A 24,738-nucleotide genomic window follows, 5' to 3' on the forward strand; every position below is an offset into this window, starting at 1 on the left:
TTGTGCTTTTGTTTTTATCACTGAAGTTGCATTTTTTTCCCCTTGTATTACACAAAAAGCCTGACCAATATTGAGGGTAAACAATGGAGCAATCAAATACTCCCTCCACAGTTTGGTTTCATGTTTTGCTCTTGTCAGCAAACAACCGAGTCGCATCCACAAAATACCTTTACATTGCTGAACCCAATAATGGATTCATGCTCCCAGCACCACCCTGTAACTCCTAATCCCCTCCTTACTGACAGCCATCATCACCTCTAAACAAACAGAAAGCAAACATTCTTATTCAAAATCTAATTTACACAAACAATGATCTGGATCTACATAGAGATGCATTTTTACATATAGAATCTTTAAAGAAGCATCAAACGATTTTCTTTTCAATGCAGATTTACTTAAGTGTGTTTTATCATACTGACCACGCCGCTGAATCCATTTTGACGTTACCCTTGGGGCTCGTGTTTGATATCAGTTAGTGTGCTACACTAAAGATAAGCAATGGGCAGTCAACGGCAGTTTTTTTCATTTTTTTTTTTCATTACGAACAATAACACAGCTCACATCACTCGACTGGAAGAGGAATGCTGACAAGATGCTCTGGCCTGATGTTTGTGTGTGTTTTTTTTTCCTTTTGACGGATTTTTCCCATGATTCATCCGGAGTATGTGTGGAAAAGCATGTTCTGGTGTGTGTGTGTGTGTGTGTGTGTGTGTGTGTGTGTGTGTGTGTGTGTGTATGTGTTGCGTGGGAGTGTGTGTGTGGCTTTATGCATTTAAGAGAGCACCATTTTAAGACAAATTCTCTTCAGAGAAAACAGTCACCTTTAGATCGCTATAAAGTCAACATGTCAAACATCTGAACCAAAAAAATGTCTTATTTGTGCTAAGAGAGCGATGCCTCAGACATACGTTACTGTAGGTGTTAGTCTTGGTGTTCCTGGAGGTCCCTCTGGGATTTTTTCGAGATTAGGTGTGTGAAGTTTGTCATCACTTTGCTCCTTCTGTCACAACTCAGGCACACTGAACACTGTGGGGAGATGGCGATGTCGAGGGTGGTGTGAGATGGTGATCAGACAAAAAACTGTTTCAGAGTTAAACATCAAGGTTGGAAGGGTGCGGTTTGTGCGTTCGGTGGGTCAGTCGCTTCACAACGCCTCTGTCACACGGTTCCATTCTCCTGCCTCGGCTTGTGGGTCGTTGTGCGAGTGGGCGTGCTCAGGGAGGGGGCCAAGGTGCAGAGGAAGCCAGCCAACAGCGTGAGGCCGAGGCCCCCCCAGGCACAGAACATGGACCAGCCATAGCCATGGCTAATGTCCTCGGGGAGGCCGTACATGTAGCGGGGGTAGCGGGACAACTCAAAGTTGATTCCTGCCACACATGTGCACAAGGAGATGATGCAGCATGTTCCTGTGTGAGCAGAGGAGACAAGCAGTGATTTAAAATGGTTCCAGCTTGATGATTGAATTCCTACATGTACTGTGCATCTTACTGCAGGACAGGAATCACGTTACTGCCGGATATTGATCTACTCTATCATGATAACCCAAAGATGCTATCAGCTGTCACCAAATAAATACAGAAATTGAATGAAATTGGATTTTGGCTGCATGTTTGTGTGTGGACGTGGGCATATGTGCTCTCACAGTACCTCCCATGAGAAAGAGTAGCCCAGCTACATATTGCATGAGGTCATGCTGCTGGCAGCATCCCAGCACTCCAATGATCCAGCCAAAGAGAATGATGGACACGGCCATGCCCACAAAGCCAGCCGTCATTCTTCTTAGATCTGCAGGAAGAGGTGAAAACGTCACCACTAAAACTCAACAGTGAAACTAAAAGCTGTTATTGTGTGAACTGGTAATTACTAATGTTGCGTTGTGGTGAATCTGTTGCTCTCCAACTACAGAGCGGATGGTGAAGTCTTTATCACTCTATCAATAAACCACATTGAAATGTGTTGTTAATAGGCACTAATATTTTATATAAGAAAGATATCTTAAATAATGCTTTGGTGTAGCATGTTTATAACATAACATATCAAAGCAGATTCACAACAATACTGAAAACAAAACTGACGAAAGGGTTTCAAAATTGAAAATAATACTGATGCAATCCAAGGTCAAACAACTCCTTCACTCTCTCTCTCTCTTTGAACAAGGATTTAAAGTAAGACATAAAAGCCTATCCACACGTTTTAAGAGTAGATGTTCAAGAATATATTGATCTGTCCTGTCCAGACCTAATGTCCTCAGATAAGCCACTCGAAAGCTAATGGCTTCCTAATAGTGATGACCTGATAACCTCTGGTCATGAGTCTAGACGTGGGAGAGAAGGGCTTATGAGGTCAGTGATGTATTAAGGAGCGAGGATGACAGCAATAGGAGAAAATTGCATTCATTCATTTTATTAGCTTGGCTGTTAAAAAAAAACATTAATTCATAAATGTGTTTGAAATGATAAAAACAAGACAAAATGTCCTTGAGGAACACCAAATTTCCTTAGAGAACTGAGTCAACCAAACCCCTGAAAATGAACCCTGTCTAGAGGATAACATTATTAAATTACCTATATCAAGAGGGTCAGTCGTGGATTTTCTCAACCTTTACTGTTTTAGTTTGTTGTATTGTGTTACTAAATTAGTCTGTTAGTTGAATACAGTAGAACCATGAAGCAGAAACACACACACAAACACTGCAAAGAACAGGTACAAATGTATTATTATTATTATTCATCAGTGACTAAACTAACTCGTCCAACCAACTCCATAAAGACAGACTAACACGTTGATACTTACGGAGTGCATGCCACTCATCCTGTCGTATGGTCTTTGTGATGTTGATGGGTAAATTTCGCGGTAGGATGGAGGAAGAGTAGTGATACTTGACTGCGGTACATCTTTGAATTATTCCTGGCAGAAAAAGAAAACGATGGAGACAATAACAACTCGAGCACAAATATCTTACATACAAGTAGAGCGAAGTGACAAAAAGAAAATGAAGTAAAAATCTCATTCTGAACCTTTGCCCAACATGTGGGATTATGAAATATTATAAACACATGGTGGAAAAGCTTCATATTTATTTGACACCCTCACTGAGTTTTAATTTACTGAGCTGGCCTTATTAACCTCGTGTTCCCAACCACTCCTACATTGTTATTAAGGGAGGATTAGGAAACAATGTGCAATACGGATTATTCTACCGAACGCCCCATAAAGAAGCTTAATTGTTCTCATTTAAAGTGAATCTCTTCATAATGACTTGATAGTCAGTGCAGTAAACCGCATTCAAAATAGGCATTCAGAGTCCGGTACATTCAGAATTTAAAGACTTTTGTAGTCCAGCTCCTACTCCATATGTCAAGCGACACAACAGCTTTATATTTCAATTTCCCTGCAAATCGTCACTTTAGTATCACATTTTAGAGAGGGACTGTGATATTTCTAAAGTACTTTGCATATCTCTCAAGTTAGAACCATGGCAGACATCTTTCTTTTTGTATTGGGAGCTCAATAGACCCTTTTCACAGCAGACGTTTTGGCTTGTCGAAGCAGGAAACGCATGTGTGTAAATAATCATATTAACGATGGCTCCATTTCATTAAGTGTCCTAGCAAGGCACATCTGTGACTGAGCATGCACAATACGAGAGCCCTGAAACCCACCTGAATGCAATGCAGCAGTCGTCAGTTTTACTAATTCCACCTGTGCTTTTCCTGCTTTGGTAAGTCAACATACCTGCTGTTAAAAGGGTCTATGGCTCGATAATACAATCTAAAATTCCCATAACTTTGATTTTTAGACTTTCCTTTTGATAGTTAGAGTAACGATCTTCCAGACTTTGATCTGAATGTTCTTTGTTCAGGAAACCCAAGGCTACTATTTCAGAAAGAAGTTTATATTATCAGTGCAGCTTTTAGGCCAAATGTTTCATGTTTTTTAGACAAATTGATGTGCTACATATAGAAAAGTCCACATGTGATACCAACGTGCAGCCTGCTGCCTACTTAAGGCATTTCAGATACTTTCTTGTACGTCTATAGCTTGAGATGGGCGTTTTGAAATGGATAGTGTGGGAATCTACGGACTGCGCTTGATTGACATCTCCGTGACTCTCCTGTTAGCTTTGTTGTTCCTCTTAGGGTGGTGGGACAAAATGCACCTTTTATCATTCTTATTGGTACATTGAGCTTGGTGACTTAATTCAATTCCCATCACATCACCTTTAATATGCGGTCTAATCTGCCAACATAAGTGAAAACACCTGTGGGGTGTGAAAGGCCTAATGAAATGTAGCACAAAGATCAACAATCACTGACACTTTACACTTAGGGAAAGTTTGCTGTATAGATCTGGACCATGTGGTGTTAATTTAACACGTTATCGGTGCATATACAGTATTTTTGAGTCCATTTTATGTCATCACTGCTGTCATAACTGTGATCGTCAAGACTGTAATCATGATTAGACAAACATCAGAAACCTCCATACCTGAGAACACAATTTCTGAACATAGTTTTGCAAATTGCATCACTTGAAGTTTGTGCATTCATTGTTCGCTCATAAGTGCACTGACAACATTTAAAGTATGATAGTCCCACAAACATCGCTGCTGACATCGGATCATTTGTGTGTGTTAAAACGTGGGCGTGATGCTTTCTAATGGATGAGTGTGGTTCCGTTAGGGGCATTTATGTTTGTTTTAAATGTCATCGCTTTGACATATGGAGCGTCTCATACAATGTGTGAATGTATCATTTATTAGTCATTAGCCTTCATAAATAATCTGTGAAAGCAGTATTAATATGACTTCAAATTGCTCAATATATCAACACCTATATTGGGCCTAAACATGATTATTGAAAAGGAACAAATATGGTCTTAAGAATCAGATAAGATGAAGTAAACGGATTAATATCATGTTTTCACTTACATTAGGTTACATGTAGTATTTCTGTCTAGGGCTACGAGCACTAATAGTAATTAAGACATTGTAGTCATGTGACCACAGTCCTTTTTGAATAGTTTATCAACATATACAGTACAAGGTGTGGCCATAATTTCATGCACACATGTACAATTAATTTAAAACACAACTAAATAAAGACCTTTCTGAGACAATGTCAATGAAAACATGAGAACAAAGGTATGTTCTACAGAGGTATTGGTTTAACATGTTCATACATGTCTACCCCAGGACTGATAGGTTCAGTCAATTAAACCAAAACATACCTGGGTTGTCATTATGTTTACTATATGTGTGGATGTAAATATATTGGATACACATTAACTGTATACTGTAGATTATTTGATTCCAAAGTGACCTTATTCAATAAGATAATGGTGCTGGCTCAGACATCTATGGAGTATGAAAAAACATGATGTAGTTGAAAATATCCAGAGACAATGCTTGAAAGAGAGAAAAAAATCCCTGGGCTGTTTTTACTGATGTCTACTTTGCAACAACTTCTGGTGGACACCCATGTTTTCTACACAGAGTGTGTCTTTGTGTATCTGCTCAGTTTTAAGATCTTGGTCTGGATCAGGAGTTGCATAAATGAGTGAGGCCTGAAATATGGCTTCTGATTGTTGCTCAATGAGGAAGACTGGGCATTATGTTTTCTCCGCTGTGATCTAAAATTCAAACCAAATTTAACAATGATTCAGCTTCCTTTTGCAGTAAGAAATCACATTTTTATGACAGTAACCTTCATGGGATGCTGTGTAGTCTCTTATATGCAAAACGGGTTCAGAAAATAGAGGTGCAGCCATTATCTGGGAGAGAGAGACTCAGCTAAAGGGGGATCTCTCAGCACCATGGACAGCGAAATTCGCAAATAAAGAAGAGAGATAAGCTCCTAAAAAAAACATCCTAATCTAGTTTCATAACAAATTTAAAACGCAGAGACCCGCTACTGTGTGAGGAGAGTGTGGGCCTCTGTGCCATCCTGTTTGTGTCAGGCTAGATGTGAGCTCATCGCTCAGCATCACGGCCTGGTGCACACAAGAAAAGCCAGACTGCTCGTGTTTACCTTTGTAAATAAGGTCTTCGGTCTCCATGTCGAATCCCTCCCGGTGACACTTCCTCCAAAGCCCGGAGATGGTGGAGTTAAACTGCCGGCTGCAATGAGACTCCATGGGAGACGCAGCGGCCATGAAGTGCCGCTTCCCCCGGATGAGAGCTCCAGCATCTGGGCCGTTACCTTTCCTCTCCAGGCTCTTTGGAGGCATCTGGAGGGGGAGGTTGTGGTTTGAAATGTAGATGTAGCCGGGGTCGTTTCGCTTGTTGGCATAGTTTTTACACCTCTCCCGATGTCTCCTCGCGTCGGTCTCGTACCAATAATCGGTGCAGATCGCCATGGCGAGCAGCCCGAGCGCACAGAAAGCCAAGAAGAGCCCTGTGCCTGTTAATATTTTCATAGCGGCCATCTTCCCCGCTCGATGGAGAGCCCAAACAGTCGCAGGAAGGTTCCTCCGTGGCCGTGGTGGTGGTGGTGGTACCGCGTGAAATGAATCACGACGGCACTCACAGCCTCACGCAGTCCTGCACTAGAAGCATAATGGTGCAAGGCCAGCGTTGTCTGGACTGGATGCTGCGGTCTATTGTTGTGGTACCCGGTGGATGCAATGTTGTTCCCACCATCTGTTATGGTACAGGAGGAGAGGAGAGGGGATGGATGGCGACCAACGCTGTGAGGAGGAGGCAGGGGCAGTGATGTAGTTGCGCGCTCTCTCCTCCAGGATGTCGCGGGATGGGGTGGAAAGTGCTGCTCTGCTACGGGGGAGTGGTCATTTGTGATGCTTGAATGGTTGGATTTATTTATTTTTTGGGGTAAACATGTAAAACACAGGTGCTGTGGAATCCTTTATTTTCCTGCCTAGAAATGAGAGCAGCAGTGGTTACTTTAAATCATTAGTTGCAATAGAATTGGTGACTCAACCATGTTTACTTTATTGTGGATGTATGACTCAGCCAATTAACCTAATGGATATGTGATTAGTGCCAGTTCAGATGAACTGGCTTAGATATGTTGCATATGTTTAAAAATAAAATATAATTTTCGAAAATGAATACATTATCATGTACTTTGCCCTTCTAAGAGACAGGGTAGCACATAAGCAGAGTAACCTCTGTGGTTCTCACCGCTACGAATTGGTAATTCAAGCTACCTTTATTAATACATGTTGGTCCAATGAGATGCACTCATTGAGACAAACAAACAAGACTATCACTAAAAGAGGAGGATGGCAAACATAAAAGACAGACATCAAACCAGCAATAAATACAACAGTGTACAGGAGTAAAGGCCTCGATAACTTTAAGGAGCTGCGTTGCTCAGGTCTGTTGCAGGTCTAGTCAGTATTGGAGGCAATGAAATCGTTAAAGTTGGCTGGAGATATTTAGTGATCCAGTTTGAGATCCTGTTGCAGTTCATTACAGTGTGGAGCCAAGCATTCAAAGGCCTATAATCAACCAAAACAAGCTATAGTAAGGCGGTCTGAGATAAGTTACTGGATGTAGATCGTTTTCCTAGAAAGGGTCACTAAATACATAAATGTTAAACAGTAATTATTTTCTTCTTTTATTGCCTATAATACTGTACTTGATTATAATCATGTAAATTAAACAAGTTTGAATTTAATTAAATGTCTACACTGAGCGTAACTCTTACACATACTCAAACCTTTAATTCCTTATTTCTGATCTTGCACTTAGATGAGACTCAGCCACTGTAAATGATAGACCATTTGATAGCATAGGACCAAATCACACTGATATAATTGTTTTCACGTGTGTATAGCTCATAAATTCTGGGTTGTGTTGGAGAGAGTTTTGGTTTATGACATGTTGATGTCAGCACAGGCATTAAATCAAAAGGCGGACGGAAATGGAATTTGTGAGCAGAACCTCAAAACAACTGAGCAGATGGTTATATTTGTCATCAACAAGCTCAGATCGTCTAATTCAGACCTCAATAATGAAGTTAATGGAACACAGCTGAGAATCAATGAAATATTTGTCACTCATGTGTTTGCACTACAGTGTACATAGTGGTTGTTTGTTGTCCTTCTGTGCTGTGACTGAGGAAGGCTCCCACAGACAATAGGCCGCTCACAGGCTGATGACTAAGGAAGGCGACCCGCGGCGGAGTCGTTATGGCAACAGAAGCTTGCCAAACAGACTGTGTTGAAATTGGACAAGTGTGAACACACAATCAATACCCCCGCCCCCCCCCGACTCCCATATGACATTTTAGGCATAGGATCTCTGCAGTAAAAATATGCTCATGGTGGACAGGTTTTTGTGCAGTGAGGTCACAACGCACTGGGCTGCCTCAGCACCTTGACACAGCGCCACCAATCAATATCAGGATATCCTAATCCCACTGAGATCATTATCACACCCGTGTTACAGTTCTTCATACTAATTGTCTATTGTCTGTGTGGTCTTTTCGTTGTAAATTTGATAAACAGCAGGTTTTTTTTATATGAATGTATGAAATTTACAGTTTTTTTCCCCGGGGTTGACACTTTCATTTAATCCTGCATGGTGATGTTTCTAATAGTTATCTGTCCCTAGTCTCACTGAATTATTGGCAACCATATAAATTAAAGCTGATTATTAACAAACAGTACCAATCTTTTTCATCAATAAATTTCAACTTTATTACAATTATTTTTTCAAGCAGAGATCAAAAAGGTGCAGACTGGACTGTGTGAAGAAGATACAAAAGAGAAAGAAACTGTAATTTGGTGTAGAGCCGACACTGGTGTAACAGACCATCCCGACTTCTTGTGACTCATATCTTAACAAGACAAAAAGATTGCGTGGCGGTGGTACACGTCTAATAAAACTATAGGTTGCTTGTCTAATTTTTAATAAATATACAGCAGCTACATCAGAAAAATATCAATATATACAATGCTTAAACAATTTAGTGTTGAATACATTTTAAAGAAGGACGTCCTTGTAGAGTCCAATAATACCTGCTCTGTTGAGCTGGTACATCAGGTGTACCTGTGTAAATGTATGTGCAAAACAACATGATTGTCTGATCAACGATATAAGACAATTTGGTAACAGAGATCCATACAAACCCTCTTAATTCCAGTGATGTTTTAGTTTGGCACATTTTTTAAGTGTCTGCACAAATGTCTTGTCTGCAGATCAAGAAGGTCTTCCATCCATAAAGTGACGTTCTTCTGTCAGACATTTGTTTTAGTGTAACATGATGAAAAGTTTCTCAAAGGAATGAGAGGTACCGGATTAAAAAGGGGTTGGTGGAGAATGTAGCGTTTTAGTGTTTAAGGCGAGAGAAGGGTTTCCTCCATGTTCAATTAACAATGGCAGAGAGCACAGCCATGACAGCCACGCCACAGAAAATGAGCAGGATCTGCAGTAGAGACTGCCTGGTAAAAAACAAAAAAACAAAGGGCACAGATTCAGACAGAATCAAGGACATATAGTTCAAAAGTTCAGTTTGTAGACATTGTTCTTACATCCACTGTCTCAACTCCAACAATACAGAACAGGTTAAAAGGTACCCTGTGGAGTTTTTGGCCACTAGCAGCACTACGGAGCCATGTTTTGATAAGTGGCTCCCCATTGTGTTTGTAATGAATGTGCATACCTTAAACTGGACTCCTCCAGCAGGTCAGGCACCACATTCACCAAGGCTATGTAGAGGAAGCCTCCGGAGGTGAAAGGCAATATCCAGGCAGTGGCATTTTCTAGAATCAGTAGGAAAGACTTATGTATCATTCTGGCAACTGTAAAATGGTTTGATCGTGTGTATCCTGAGAATCTTACCTGTGCCTTTTGGTGACTGAGCGCACAGAGCAAAGCAAGCTCCCAAGACACCGACCAGCGCCGTGGACAGCTGCATGCGGGCGGCACTCCACCGGTCAAACCCGGCCCTCAGAAGAATGGCAAAGTCTCCCACCTGCAGGGGAATGGCTAAACATTTAGCGTGTTTACAAGCACTCTAGCAGTCTGATTCTTCCTATGTACTCTCTGCTATGTAAACATAAAACTGTCAAGTGAACCTCACATCTTTATATTTAGAAATAATATATACAATTTAACCCAGGACTCTGTATCTCACCTCGTGGGGGATTTCATGGAGCAGGATAGCAAAGGTGGTGAGGAACCCAACCTGCAAGAGAAGTTTCATTTACACTGCTTTGTCTTACGTGGTAAAGAAATGGGCTCCGTAGTAACAGAGGGGAAATGCATGACAAATTCATCCTTGACAGCACCTGAGTGAAGTGATAAGCTCTATATGTTAAGCTTATAGTGCAAAGAGGGAACATGTAAGAGACAAAGTACAAACTCTGAGCAGCCCTAAAGAGCTGTGAAGCTGTGACAGCTTAAAGTCTGTAAAAGTGTTTATAATCCTTCATGAAGAGCATGATGAGACCTATCAAGTGTCTACAGAGCATACTTACACACGCATGACATGTAGATGAGACCCTATTGGATATCTACATGTCAGAGAACTCAAAGCTCAAACCAGTTACAGTTAGAAGAGTAGAAAAAATAGCCGAAAATATCCATTTGGTATTATAATATAGCTTATTGACTTTTTTTCTGTGTCATCCTTTGCTTGAAAATTGAATTTTGAAAAAGGTTAAAAATGTTTAGGAGATAATAGTCAAATACTTAATTATAGTAAGTAAGAAATGTACAAGTATTAGTATTTTACAATGAATCTTCATGTTTAACTAACGCTGCATTGATACAGATCATTTTCAGACAGTATTTCATCATGGCAAATACTGTGATAAATGTGCAAGGGAGTAAACAGAAAACACCGGTGAGATGTCTTGTATGTGCATGTTTGAGAACTTCCTCTCTGGCACACTGATCCACAGTTCATGCTGCTAGCCTTATGTCTCTCCAGCTGGACTCAGCTACAAATATACACTAACCTACTGAAGCAACACAAATACATGTTGGTGCACTTTAAAGTGCATCTTTTCGAACAAGCCCATCAGATGATGCAGCAAGAATAAGTAGCAAACTGAAAAGGTTTGTTTTAATCAAGGTTGTAATGAATGTCCACTGAGCGGTCCACTTTTAAGACAGTGGGGCTGCTGATACGACAGGTCATGCTGCCAAACACTGTACTCACAAGGAAGGTGTTATATTGTGTGTCCTCATTCCCAAGAGTTATTACAAGCCTCCAAAACTCAATTTCAAGACTGTATCTTTACTCAAGACAAAGCATATGAGCAACATAAAGCACAGCAATGTGGGTGCTCTCATTCACTGATGATTTTTTTTTCGTGTGAATCACATTTGAATGAGAAATACAAGCATCCTAAGATGACTGATTTTTAGGTTGGGGAGTTCTTACTTTTTTGCTAACCAGGAAACTTCCTGCTACAGCCAGTCCATGGGTGAAGTTGTCGATGCAGTTGGCCAGTAGATTTAGGTACCCACTTGTCTGCGACACACAAACACAATGCCACTGTTACTCATGTTACCCTTGATTAGTCGAAACAACAACAAGTATGGTCAAGAATCTGATCATATATCAGTCACAACATTCTCTTTCGTAACAGAATCCTGGTTGTTTTCGGTGTCAGCTAAAATTACTCCCTGCTTTGTAGTCTGACCCCTTTAAAGTGCGGCAGTAAATTATCCGTTCCTCTCAGGAAACAAAGAGCAGCTGCTGGTGATGTGCCTTTTCTGGGGCCATTTTATTGTTGTAATAAACTGTTGAATTGTGCAGGATGTATGCTGCCACTCCTTATCCTGACGAGGATAAGTAAAGGAAATGGATGGGTGAAAGGATTTTTCAGGACATTTCTTTATAATACGTTTCTTTTTTGGAAGTCTCACTCAAAATAATACGTTTAAAAAGGTTGTTTTTGTTAACTTTTTACTGCTTATTTCACACTTTAGAAAAGTTTTATTTGAAATAAATAAAACATTTTGGTGATCCTGAAGTGGTAATAAATCAGTCCCACTTTCCTGATTGGCTATTGAGGTGATCTATTATGTATTGGTAAAAAGAAACTTCACCGAGATGTGCTACTTGAGTGGAAGTTTGCCGTTTATTTTCGTATTATCTAAAACTCTCTCGGATCTTTCCGATTGGAGATAAACACCGCCAAAGTCATGGAAGGTGTAAAGTCATGTTTATTTTAAATAAAGTGGTGCGAATGTCAAAATACCAAGTCAAATTCAGTGTAAAGGTTTCAAAGGTTTATTTGCACATACATGAATGAGTTTGGAGGCTTGAAGAAGCAAAAAAATAGCACTCTTGCATAACCAACCAATGTCAAGCTTTTACCCCCAGTGGTGTCTCTTTAAAAAAAAACTACATTTTCTGTCTGTCTCGTTAACTGGGAAATGTCTTGGTTGTCAGAATTACCTTGATTTTCTCTGATCTTTCCTGCAGACTCTGCTGCTTGGAGGATTTCCATGACTCAGCATGGTGTCCATTTATGAGTGATGCCGATGCCTTTCCACTTAAATCTGAAATAGACTGCGACTGTGGAGAAAAGGGGAAGAAAATCAAGGAAAAATAAACATGTCCCCACATGAACCATAACCTCTATTTTTAAAGACATTTTAATAGTTTATTTTTATACGTTTTTCTGTTCCTATTACCCATCACTGTCCACCATCAGTACAATGCCACTGGAAGGGCTCGTCTCCCTTAAGGAAACCACACCTTACCAAAAACAGTTAAGTTAATGGTCGCCTGGATTCAACAGCGCAATTTACATGCATTTTATTGCTGCTCCCACTGTGTCAGTGGCTTTCACCTCCTGCCAGCAGAACAGCTGTTATGTTGAATTATTTCTCCAACTTCCTACATATACAGGAATAAGCAGTCATTTGTACTTTTGCCTTATTTTTTTCAGACATTACAGATGACCTTTTATTCCAACACTGCTCAACATGTTTCTAATTTGAATATAAGAGAAGAGACATTTCAGGCTATAGCCTCAGTTTTCCGAGAACAGCCAACTTCCTTCTTCCCTCATTCAGAAACCACTTATGTTACCATTTAGACTGATAGTCAAATTAAGTGAGAGGGAAATAGCCTGCTGTCTTCTGGTCGCGGCAAGGAAATGTTTTCTCCATGTCTATGATTGAAGCATGAGAAAGTAATGAAGCCTGATGATTTTTTGGGAGGGGCTGAGATTGGAGCTAAATTACCACTGCAATACACCCAATTTAAAATGAACTAAAAATGCAAAAGTGATAGAATCTCTTACAATAAACATTGCAGCGCTCCACCCATATGATGCATCCATCAAAAACAATGACCCAATTGGAGTAAAAAGAAGTGCAGCTTGTGACAGTCCTCGCACATTTTGGTAAGATTTGCCTAAACCCACAGTGTTGTAAAAGGGAAAATACGTATCACCTCATGTCTCTCTCACACACTGTCACACTCTATTGTTGCCTCTGTCTACAAGCTGAGTGCTCTCCGGTGGACACTGAAATGACTAAAGCAGCTGCTTCACCCCGGCACTATAAATAGACTCTAGTGGAGGAGCTGAGCCGTGGATTCCAATCCCCCCCCCACCCCCGACCCATCACTGGTAATACAAAGAGAGAGACCGCCTTTACAAACATACTGCAACCGGCCATTCACTGTCAACAAAGAAGTCATGCGTTAAAAAGTTAATCATCAATCTTGCTGAGTAACTATTTTCAATTCATTTACAAACAATAAACTACAACTTTGATGCTCATCAAGACAAGGATCTAATTTTGACACAAATTAAATAATAAATATAAACATATAAATATAATATAAAAGATTAGTTTGCTCATTGATAAAGATCCATTTCATAATTTTTCATACTGAGAGGATGTTAAAGGAATAGCTTGACATTTTGGGAAATGTGCATATTTGCCTTCTTGCCAAGATTTAGATGAAAGAGATCGATGCCACTCTATGTCTGTCTGGTTAGCTTAGCACAAAGACTTGAAACAGGGGGAAACAGCTAGCCTGGCTTTGTCCATGCTTAACAAAATCTAAATCTCAGTAAATAAAATGATAATCTCTCATTTGTTTAATCTGAACAAAAATCTGAGTGTAAAAACAACTGCTTGTGGTTTTATGTGCTGGATTATTTCTTGTCCGGGCGCAATAACATCCTGCAGTCTCCAGCTGCCTGGCATCCTCACGGCGACAACGAGATGTGACAGAAGCATTGATTTTCTCATCAAACTCTCGCAAGAAAATTATTATAATCAAACTATTTCTTTTAAATTCTTCCCTGTCCAAGGAGATCTTTGATAGGCTGGTTTAACATTTCTTCTAAAGACGTTTCAGCTGAAACACTTACAGCGGAGTTAAAATTCATGTCTGAATTTGACGAGGGATCCTCGTGGCTTCCTTGGTCTGGGAACATCTTCTCCAGGACGAGGAAGGCCAACAGGCCAGCGATTACCCACAAGCCCTGGGTCATGTAGTGGTTGTGTTTACCAGCTAGGATGAAAGCAGAGAGATTCAAACAAGACTGAATGAGTAAATGTAGAGAGTGAAAACAGAGCTACAACATGGGTGAGTGCTACAAGCAACAACTTAAACCAAGAGCTGCATTAAATAAACATAATAAACGTAATGGCATATTTGCGTTTGAAAGAAATGTAATGCATGATAAATATATTTTAAAATGAAAGGATATCTGAGGAATCACTGCTCTCAAATAAGGTTTACTGACATTACACCAGTCTTTGTTGTTTGTGAAAAGGTCTTAAGCATTCTACTAGTAAGCAACTATAAATATCTTATTCTCATGTATGTCAGAGAAATGAAAAACAGCTAAAATACAAAAGGGGGTGATGGCATTAGTGGACAGGAGACCCACCTGAAGAGCGAGAGAGCTCCCATGCCTCAGGGAGGAGGTGAAGGAATACATCGCCAAGAAGACCTCCAATAGCAAAGCTCAGGAGCTGCTTCAGCCTCTGGCCACCAGCTGAGGAAACACAGGGAAGGAGAGCAAAGAAATAGGGTAGCAATTACTGAATACTGTGTTTAATTAAGAACTGCAGATTGATTTTGTGTGATTGTGACATCCCTCCGTCTGCCAGTTGCTTGTGTGGTTGGTTTGGCTTCCTGGCTCAGGAGCCAACGGGCAGAGTGGGAAAGGACATGAGGAAACTGCCTACACCCGAGGAAATTTGGCGTTAGCCTATTTATCTTTGCTTCCTCCCAGGCCTCCACTCCCCCGTCTGGTTTGGTTACGGTTTTGTGCTTTGTTTGCACCCGTCCCATCACACATTTAACTCATCCTTATTCTGTATTTATTACTGATCAACCCGATTAACAGTTTAACAGTTTGTGACAGTCTCTCTTTTTAGCACCAAAGTTACTTCCTCTTTGATATTTTAATATAAAATGGCACCGTTTCAAACGATTCATTTATAATTTTTTAACAAGTTAAACATGATGCACACAAATCCACAAAACAGTGGCTCTGGCTCAGGCTACTAATATACACAGAGATTATGTGCTCCACAGAACTTTCTTTCTGCTTTAGGAGTTTCCTCAGTAACGACCAACCTCCGGTCAGGACTGCACTTGAAAACCCCACGGCCTAAAATACATCTGGAATGCCACGTTCCTGTGGGTGGGGCTGATCAAGAGGCTGCAGGCCTCAGGCTGACCTGCCTGGTCTGGTTATTGAAGTGCTTCCGCTCAGTTTCTCTCATGCGCAAATGCACATAAAAACAGGTGGATTGAGATGCACTTTACGGGTTCACTTGCGATTACCTAACAGACAACATATCCAAATTACTTTAATTACACAGCTTTTTTAAATGATTTGTTTTCCACTGTATATTTAATCTTTATCTGGTGTGGAATTGGGGGACCTTTCAACTAACAGTGTTCCCATTCAGTACAACACGCAGCTCTTGCTTCTGAACAAAACAAATTAAGTAAAAGTTTCCTGTAAATTGAAATCCTTCAGTCTCATCTCTACTTTAAGGCATGTTTATGCAGAAAAATATGCAATGGAGCTCATGCCTTAAGTATTTTTCCAGGAAGTTCAAATGCCAAAGGAGGTGCAGCTGTGTCTACGAGTGGCTGACTAACACCCAGCAGAACTACTTGTCGAACTCACTGGGGTTATTTTCCCCCCTTTAGAGGGTGTGGAGAGCGGAGATATATTACGGAGCCACTAAAAAGCTGGCATTTTACGTATATACTTAATAGGCTAATGAGGCTGAAATATTTATTTTACTGCAGAAATTTGAACTCTGAACTTTTCTGCTTTCAACACTGAAGTCTTTTTGTCATTTTATAGCTGTTTGACTTTCACTTGGCACCATTTGTGTTCATGTTGACATGTACCGACTGATTCCTGCTTTTCAAAAAATGATAGAACCAACTTAAAATATGTTCTCTTAAGTTACAGAGATATCATGATGCATGTCTATTATCAATGTTGCTCTAAGGACAATAGTGTGATAGTATTGTATTGTGAGTAATTCACATGCAAGTTTAGTTTACATGTGGCCATCTCTTACCTTCTGTTTTGAGGGCTGCTCCAGCTTCAATGGGAATGACAATAAGGGGGAAAATCCCACTGAGGCCAACAGCAACAGAGCCCACCAGGGACAAGAGCCACACATGAAACTGTTCGCTGTATAAGATGTTTGCTTGGAGGTAATCGGTCAGGCTGGGGCCCGGTCCTGCAGCGGAGGCTGTTGCATGTGCCATGGACGTTTGTGTCATCTTGTGGCTGCCTGATGCCCCCCCGGAGGTCAGCATCAGCAGGGTAACTGGGATAAACAGAGCAGCTACAGCCCAGCTGGGCTTCCTACAGCTTCCACCTTTCATCCGTCCCACGTCCAAAAAGCACTTGCAACCAGTAATGCTGCAAAAGATGCACACTTTCAGACAAACAGGCCTGAGGCCTCCCCTGCACAGTCTCTAACACGTAGGAACATTTTAAATAAGCATGAAGTTAAGTCTGCAACTCACAATTATTTCACATCGATTTTTGGCATTCAGTTTCCTGGTTAGCAGGATAGACAAAGCAGCACATCCTCGCAATTGAGAGGCTGGAATAGAAGTGCCTGCATTTTTTGGTTGACCCAAATAAAAAAAATGTTTTTATTAAACTACAAACAGGTGTAAATTGTTGTGACTATGACCAGTTGCCGACACGTGCTTAAGTTGCGTTAAAAGTGAAGTTGCGCCAGGGAAAGAACAATCCAGAAGCACCAGAGTCCAGTGCGTGCTTCCTGTTGGCAGCTGGCTGCGGATATCTGGCAACGCTACTTTATTAAAAAAGCACCGTCAGGCTACAGTGAGAAGTTTAAGCAGCGTTGACCTCACTGCTACTGTTAATCATCTTCTGCAGTAAATGTTGCGATATAACGTAATATCAGGGATCAATAAGTGTTTGAAAGCATCTGCTGCTCATCATTTTCCTGTCAGTACGCAGGACAGATGAAGGATCAGTTAACTCACAAACAGTTACACGCATAACGTCAACTAACGTTCAATACGAAATACACAGACAACTGAAGCGCCACGGTGCTAAACTGACTAACAATGCGGCAAAGTAACGTCCCACTGAAACCCCGTGCTTTTGACAAAAGACACACTGAACTAACGGTAGCTAACTCTGTGCGGAAAAGTTAGCAAGCTAACGTTAGCTGGTAAACATTCAGAGCCCTGTAACGTCCCACAGTCTGCTACAGACGTTAGCTCACACACAAAATCACGGCAAAATAAACGAAAACGGTTAGAACCGCACAACACCAGCACCACTTTTAGTAAGTTAGTGCTAACTTTAGGGGTCGACAAAACATCAAATAACGACATGAATGTGACATTTAATGTTGTAATACCTTGTAGTTTCTGCAGGCTTTGCACCAGTGTGTCCCTGCCATCCAGGCTTGATGAAGGCAGGCTTGCTCCGCGGAGTTTCACCAGAGTCCCAGCTGCGGAGGGCAGGGATCCGCTGGCTGCAGGAGTAACTGTCGGTCACCACGGCTCCCCAAAACAGCCACGTGTCAGGATCCTGGAGAGAGGGGGGGAAACCGTATAAACAGGAGAGGAAAAAGACGGGACATGGATCCCCGCCCCACCAAAGATTCCAGGAAGTAACGTTAACGTAACATTTTGCCCCCAGAACTCCAGGAGAAGCCCCCAGGAGGAGAGTTGTGTTATATTTCATTGAAATGGTGGGGAAAAAAACAGGAGAGAAGGAACCCAATGCATTCTTACACACTAGCTGACAATAAAGTTGTCGATGTTTACATTCAGGCACAATTACACACACACAGTCATAAAGGATATAGTGACTTTTAGCATAAGGCCGGTCTAGTTTAATTGGAGATAGCAGGATAAAACAACTGGGTTAATTGAAAGAAAGTTTCAGGGGAATCAGGGACTGGCTTTCTGAGTCCCAAAGGAGTTTCATTTCAGTAAAGGAATTTACTAAACCAGAAAATGTCCATATATCCCAGTCCTAGAAGCTGTTCCAAATGTGTGTGTGATGCATTCCTTTAATACAGTTCATCATACTCGCTTGTAATTGTATTAGTAGCCTAACACTTAAAACCCCTTTCACTACAGTATTGTTCTCATAATTCCCAACAGGTAGCCTACTGGTCAACAACAGTCTACTCAGATGGGGCCTTGAGGACAACATTGACAGTAAGCTTGCACCATCATATGTAATTTCATACTCCTTTTGTTCTACTACCCAGTCTGTCTATACAACAAAGTGTACTATGTATACAGAGGGTCTTGGTGACAAAAATGTCCTTTAAGATAAATTAAGTTCTATCTAATATTAATAGCCCTGGGCTTTTCCAAAGAAGATATTGTAACATGTAACATGCATTGTACACGCGGTAGAAAAAAACACAGGTATAAATAGTGTGACACTGTCACAGCTCACTGGGACACTTGATTAAAACAGAGCCCTCGTTAGTGTTATTAGTAACACCTGTTTTGCACAATGGCAAACAGAAATGTCTGTTGTGAATAATGCCTAATTGGAGTTACTCCAGATTTGGATATCATCACTATATACGTTCACATATACGTTGTAAGGTTTACATTGTTGTAAAAGTTACAAAAGTAAGTCTACTATTTAAGGCTTATCAAAACATAGGGTTCCCAATTTGAGCACTCAAAGGACTGAGGAACCAACCTATCCAACAAGTCATCAGCCAAAGTAGATGCAGTCATTGACGAATAGGTTGCAAAACTTCTTTTTATTTCAATGATCCCTTAAAATGAATCCATGTTGGACTTCATTACAGACCTCTTCTCATCAGATTTGAGGTATTTCATATGATATACATCACTGTGTCAATGTGGAATCTTCTTTGGCTCAGAGAAATACTGGTTGGATGTAAAAAATACATAGCTACATATATCACAAGACCAACTTACAATCAAGTGAGACAACCCCCCCATATAACATGTTTTATGTATAGACACTAAGATTTTATCACAAGTGAAAAGTACATTTACACAAGTACTGTAGTAAAGAACAATTTATATGCTTGACCTTTACTTCGATAGTTACAGTTCATACTTTTACTCTACCACATTTCAGAGGCAAATATTGTGTTTTTTACTCCATTACATATTTTTGACAGCTGGAGTTGTTAGTTACATCGCACAAAACAATGCATTGACAAAGACTGAACCGCTGGGTTGTGACCCAATAAAAACACCCTGTTTACTTGGTGCTTCTGGGCATGTTTCAGATGTCTATACGTTGTTAGAAGTTCCACCAAAAGAGACATTTATCCTCTGACCTTTTCAGTTGGTTTCATTTAAAGTTACTGTGAGGACATTTTAACTGGTTATGAAACAGTGCCAACGTAATTAAACAAGACCATCAGCTAGAAGGTTGTTTTTTTCTATTCCTAATGCTTGTCATTGGTGCCATCGGGTCGGCTTCTCTGTGAAATTAGACAAAACCATGCAGGTTCCCAAGACACTCCTTCAGCTCAGGCTCCAGCGGGGCCTCTGGCCTGCTGTCAGGAGCTCCGGTGGGAGGAGGAGTGCTCAGCGCCCGGCAGCAGCCTCTCCTCCTCTGGCCAGGAGCAGAGCTTCGCCTCGCTGCTCCTCTGGGAGCCAACACCGACACCACGCTGCTGGAAGTATCGGCTTCATTGCTGGGCCTGTGGAGGAAAGGGAGAACCAGAACTGAGCGGGGCAGACTTTCAGACCCTGCTGCATTCAAATTAAAGGTTTTCCAAATGGACTTTGATGCTCGAAAACAATCCCTCTTTCGTCCACAGGGACCGCCAAAATCAACACAAAATGAAAGTTCCTTGAAATAACTTTAAATAACTGATCCAACTTATTTAATGTGTCAGAAAAAGGAAAAGATCAGAGAAAAGTAAAAAAAAAGAATATATATTTGTGTATTAGAACGTTGTTTTGTCTTCTATCCTGCCCCATTGATAATCTCACAACCCATCAGATTGATCTTGCTCCCCTTTGGAGAGGCCTGACCCCCAGGCTGGGAGCCACTGAGCCAAATCTACCAAACTGTCTATAAAGTAGTCAAAACTAGCTCCACCTCGAGCAGCTGCAACAATAAAATACTTCATCAGTTTTAACAAACTAACATTATCATAGATTATAATATATTAGTGTCATTCTTGCAAAATTAGTGAATTTTTCATTACTTCTGTACTTTTACTGAGGTCGGATTTTGAATGAATGCAGACATTTACTTCAAGTGCAGCAGTTTTATGAATTATGTATTGGTAGTTCTTCTCTCATCATCTTCTCTTGAACTATCTTTTAAACAAAAACAGTTTGTAAATGGTCAATCATTAAAAGTAATTGTAACTGTAAAAGTAACTGTTGAACTGTTGAATATACAGTCTGTCAAGGTCCACAACAAGCACTTTGCTCCCATGTTTGAGTCCCGAGGTGTTCAGGACCATATCCCCACCTCACCTGTAGTAGAGCACCCAAGGTCCAACAGTACAAAACATTTCCTTAATTAACGGCTTGACCAGCAGGTGGTGCATTTGACAGGAGTTCACTGCATAAATTATCGTGTGACATTTGCCCTGACAAGAGTCAAGAAAACAAATCATTATATTACCACAGCAATTACAGTCCATCTGCTTTTTAAATTTGTTTTGCACTTGTAGCTAAACACATAGGTCAGCAGTCTCTCCTGACTTAAAGTAAGAGTACTTGACACATTCTAGATCAACTGTAAAAAACTGACATGAAGATAACCTGAATTGTTTTAAATGTACAAATGTATGATAATTAACATGCACCGTTAACTCCGTTCAACAACATTGTCGGAGTAAAACGGATGACATGTTCTTGAGGCATGTTTTTAACATTTAAGAAGTCTACCCAATCTTTATGTTCTCAGATTTTTAAAAATAGACTTGTTGACTGCGTTTCTGACAAGCAAACTTAGCAGAGTCAGATGTGAAGATAACAAAGAAAAAAAACATGATTCATATCTGCACTGAGTCATCCTCGTCTGACTTGAGCAATACAAAAAGAAAGAGGAACTTGGTTGTTTGGTGGGATAGGGACCCAAAGCCTTATATGGGTGGATGTGGGTAAATGTGCGTTTTTATGTTTGTGTTGTTTGTGAGTAAAGATATTATAAAACTCAAATGTTATTAGAATAGATTGAGATAACAGATTAGGCCTACTGTTGTGCTGCGTTGTGTAAAAAAATTGAAAAAGGTATCTTTCGCATGTGAACCGTGTGTCTGGGCGTGTGTGTCCATGTGCCTTGTGATTCACCCTTGTCTAATAATACCCACAGTCTTGTCTGATAGTTGAATCTTGTGGAGTCCAGAGAAAATGAGGAATCAGGAATAAGAAGTGAGAGGGCTGGATGTCCCCTTGCAGGCATGTCAAGCGACCGTTCCATGTCATTGTGAAACACAGTATGGCCACTGAAACCTCTGCTGACTATCAGCCAGGAAGCATGGGCCCATTCTGTGGACAGTCCATCCACAGAACTAAAATATTCAATGTAAAAAGCTCTTGTTTTTGCAAATGTCTTAAGAATTGGACGTCAACCAGAATGCATTTAGTTAAAAGCCCACTCGTGGATCCAACTTTAGCCTAATAGAACCATGTAGATGCTGCTGGATTGCTTGTCAGGCTCACTGATGATGTTGTGCCTGTTGACAGCCCAGATCGTGCACCGCAAAATTGCATTGCATGTCAAAGTGACAATTTATTCTGTTAATTTAAGGCTCACACTGTTATGAGGCCTGCAGAGGTGCCAATATGCAATAAATCATCTGACACATGTCTTTCTGTTTTTTGAATTAGATACGATTTGCATTCATCGCTGCACTGGAATTCAACTGTTTTCATTGTTAGCTGGCCAATTTCATATGCATATTTAGCAAACCTTATCACACAATCCCATAAGATAATGTTTACCAAGCTCACTTTAGTTCTTAACCGTTTCTTTTTCAGTCATTTTACAACATACAGCATACACATTTTGTTGTTAACTTAAAAAGTTTGCTTATTTGTTTACATGATCATGAGTTATAGTGCATACTTCTAAAAACTCTTTGCAATGTATTATGTTTGAGCAAACATTTCAGTATCTTTAAAAACATACATGTTGTCTCCCTGCAGCATCTGCAGATGAAAGGTGGTTTTATTTTGTAGAGGTTGGTCTGGACACAAAGTGGTACCATGGTACTGTAGCGGCATGTTCTGTTTCTACAATGAGCTTGTCTCATTCATTCAGTGAGATCCGGTGTGAATGAGCGGATATGAATACTTATTATTTATTTGTAGCTTTGTATATCAGAGGGGTGCTACATCTACTGTGACACTCCTTGTCACAATATTATCAAAATGTTAGTCACACCCAAATGCATGCCTCGTTTCACAATTCTGTAAATACATAATGAAATATATCATGTTCTATCACTCTGCTTTTTAAAATATAGTTAGTAAATTATAACAAGTACCTTCTGTTGAAAAACAGCATGATACATTATACTCTAACGAAAATATAAAGATTTTGTAACACTTTCTATGATGCCCATGTCTAAAATACATTACACACATATTTATAATGCATTGTATTATGCTTATTTCACTGTATCATTATAGCTATAAGGACTCAAATATTCATAGTTCTTCATAACATTATAAAACATTGTATAATGACTTATACGGTCAAGTTTATTAACACTTCATAACTCCTGGTCACTTACTGACATTTTAGATTTCATGATATTGTTTCCACTTTACTTAAACAAATAATCACTACAGTATAGTGATTTACTATATAACAAGCTTGTAGTATATTGTATCTGCCTAATCCTCACACATTTATAAATATGTTTATGAGTTATAGATATGGGCGTCATAGAAAGTGTTAGTGGACATGCAGTGTTGACACAATGACGTCAGTTTCACTGTGTCATTGAGAGTTTGGTAATTAATATACGGCAAATTCAAAATAATGATATACGTTCAGCACTTATGGCGGCCACCGTCTTTAGACTGAAGATGTAAAGATGTGACCGAATGCACTGAACTCAGCAGCGTCAGGAGTTCACACTAGATTCACTGCCTTAAAAACTTGGTTTGTGGGAAATGTTTGTCACCTTCTTGTTTTAATAAGGAAGAAGAAGAAGGAGAAGAAGAAGAAGCTCATGGTACCAAACTAAATTGGTAGAATTAAGGAAGTTTTTAGTTCCCCTGCTAATTCAGAGATATATAGAAAGCCTGCATTTTTCAACCACCTTTGGCAATTTGCTTCCAGTAGTTCAACAACTCCCCTGTGGACACCATTACTGCTCATCACTGGATGTTGTACAGACGGCGACGGTAAGACGGTTGTTGAGTGAGCTTGTGGGCGTTTCCTGACTTTCCTTATACAAGCACACTGACACGAGATGGTGTTTTAGTGTTACTTTGTGTATTGTAGGTATACAGTCTTGAGTTTTTCTGCCGATAAATCTGGTTTACAGTTTACTTACAGTATTTACTTTATCTCTAGTAATGTATTTGTTTGTTTGCTTTTGTTTTTAACTTGTAAGAATTCATGCAAGTCTTAAATTAGATTAGTTTATTACTAATAGTCTGCTTAACTCAACCATAGATATAAACAGATAGATAGAGATTCTGCTGGTATAAATTTGGTCCTCAGATTTTATATCTTTAAGGTTTGACCTGATGTAAAGGAATTTAAATCTTTACATTTTTTTCCCTGTGCAAGGCTGAAACATATTGTGTTTACTTAAAATGCACAGACAACAATAAATGTTTCAGTTATCTTTTGGTTGGTTACTGGTTGCTATACACAATTAACAAAGTAAGTTATTATCTGTATCTATGCATCTAATATTTTGTTACTTTTCGGATAAAAAAAAAACCTTTCCTTTTTAACTGAATTACTCAACTAGCTCAGAAGAAATGGTGAGCGAAGACGATTACGAAATTTCCATACTGCCACAGGAGTTACAGAGTGTGGACATCAACCTGCAGTCACTCTGGTCAAACTGATGTTCTGCAGAGGAGGAGTGCAACACATCCTGTTGCGACGTAGCCTGTATCCTGTTTTCCACAGTCAGTGGTCATGCGCGTCATTCCCCTCTGCGAGGCTGTGCTGGCACAATCTCGTGACCCTGCACTGTGAATCTTATGATACTGAATCGAGGGAGACTCCACATGTCTGAGAAAAACCCTGAATGTCAGCAGAAAAATATGTATAACAGCACAATAAATGTTGAGAAATGACTCTGGCTTTGGT

The 24,738-nt window shown here is 40.1% G+C and overlaps 2 protein-coding genes across 2 annotated transcripts; both read right to left on the reverse strand.

Moving 5' to 3' along the window:
- Window positions 1-1,158: 1,158 nt before the first annotated feature.
- On the reverse strand, window positions 1,159-6,426 carry tmem276b (transmembrane protein 276b; the record flags this gene model as incomplete). The annotated part of the gene is made up of 4 exons (XM_079179993.1): window positions 1,159-1,406; window positions 1,648-1,785; window positions 2,794-2,907; window positions 6,030-6,426. The coding sequence occupies 4 exons, from the start codon at window positions 6,424-6,426 to the stop codon at window positions 1,159-1,161; spliced, it is 897 nt and encodes a 298-aa protein (XP_079036119.1).
- A 2,219-nt stretch (window positions 6,427-8,645) lies between these two features.
- On the reverse strand, window positions 8,646-18,026 carry slc39a13 (solute carrier family 39 member 13). Its single transcript, XM_079165017.1, has 10 exons — window positions 17,837-18,026; window positions 16,505-16,854; window positions 14,842-14,949; window positions 14,317-14,459; window positions 12,381-12,500; window positions 11,358-11,447; window positions 10,104-10,154; window positions 9,809-9,941; window positions 9,630-9,729; window positions 8,646-9,408 (listed from the first exon to the last, which is right to left on the reverse strand). Exons 2-10 carry the CDS (start codon window positions 16,815-16,817, stop codon window positions 9,333-9,335), a joined length of 1,134 nt encoding a protein of 377 aa, XP_079021143.1. The 5' UTR covers window positions 16,818-16,854; window positions 17,837-18,026; the 3' UTR covers window positions 8,646-9,332.
- Between the last annotated feature and the right edge of the window lie 6,712 nt (window positions 18,027-24,738).

This window comes from Pholis gunnellus (assembly GCF_910591455.1).
Source record: "Pholis gunnellus genome assembly, chromosome: 1".
In the NCBI taxonomy this organism is placed as follows: domain Eukaryota; kingdom Metazoa; phylum Chordata; class Actinopteri; order Perciformes; family Pholidae; genus Pholis; species Pholis gunnellus.

What these genes read in the sequence shown, in the direction of transcription:
- slc39a13 (XM_079165017.1), bottom strand. Translation starts at nt 16,817, where the DNA reads ATGAAAGGTGGAAGCTGTAGGAAGCCCAGCTGGGCTGTAGCTGCTCTG. An exon ending in AAAGATCAGAGAAAATCAAG is followed by an intron (nt 11,448 to 12,380) that starts GTAATTCTGACA and finishes TGTGTGTCGCAG; the next exon opens with ACAAGTGGGTACCTAAATCT. An exon ending in GTTTCCTGGTTAGCAAAAAA is followed by an intron (nt 10,155 to 11,357) that starts GTAAGAACTCCC and finishes CTTCTCTTGCAG; the next exon opens with GTTGGGTTCCTCACCACCTT.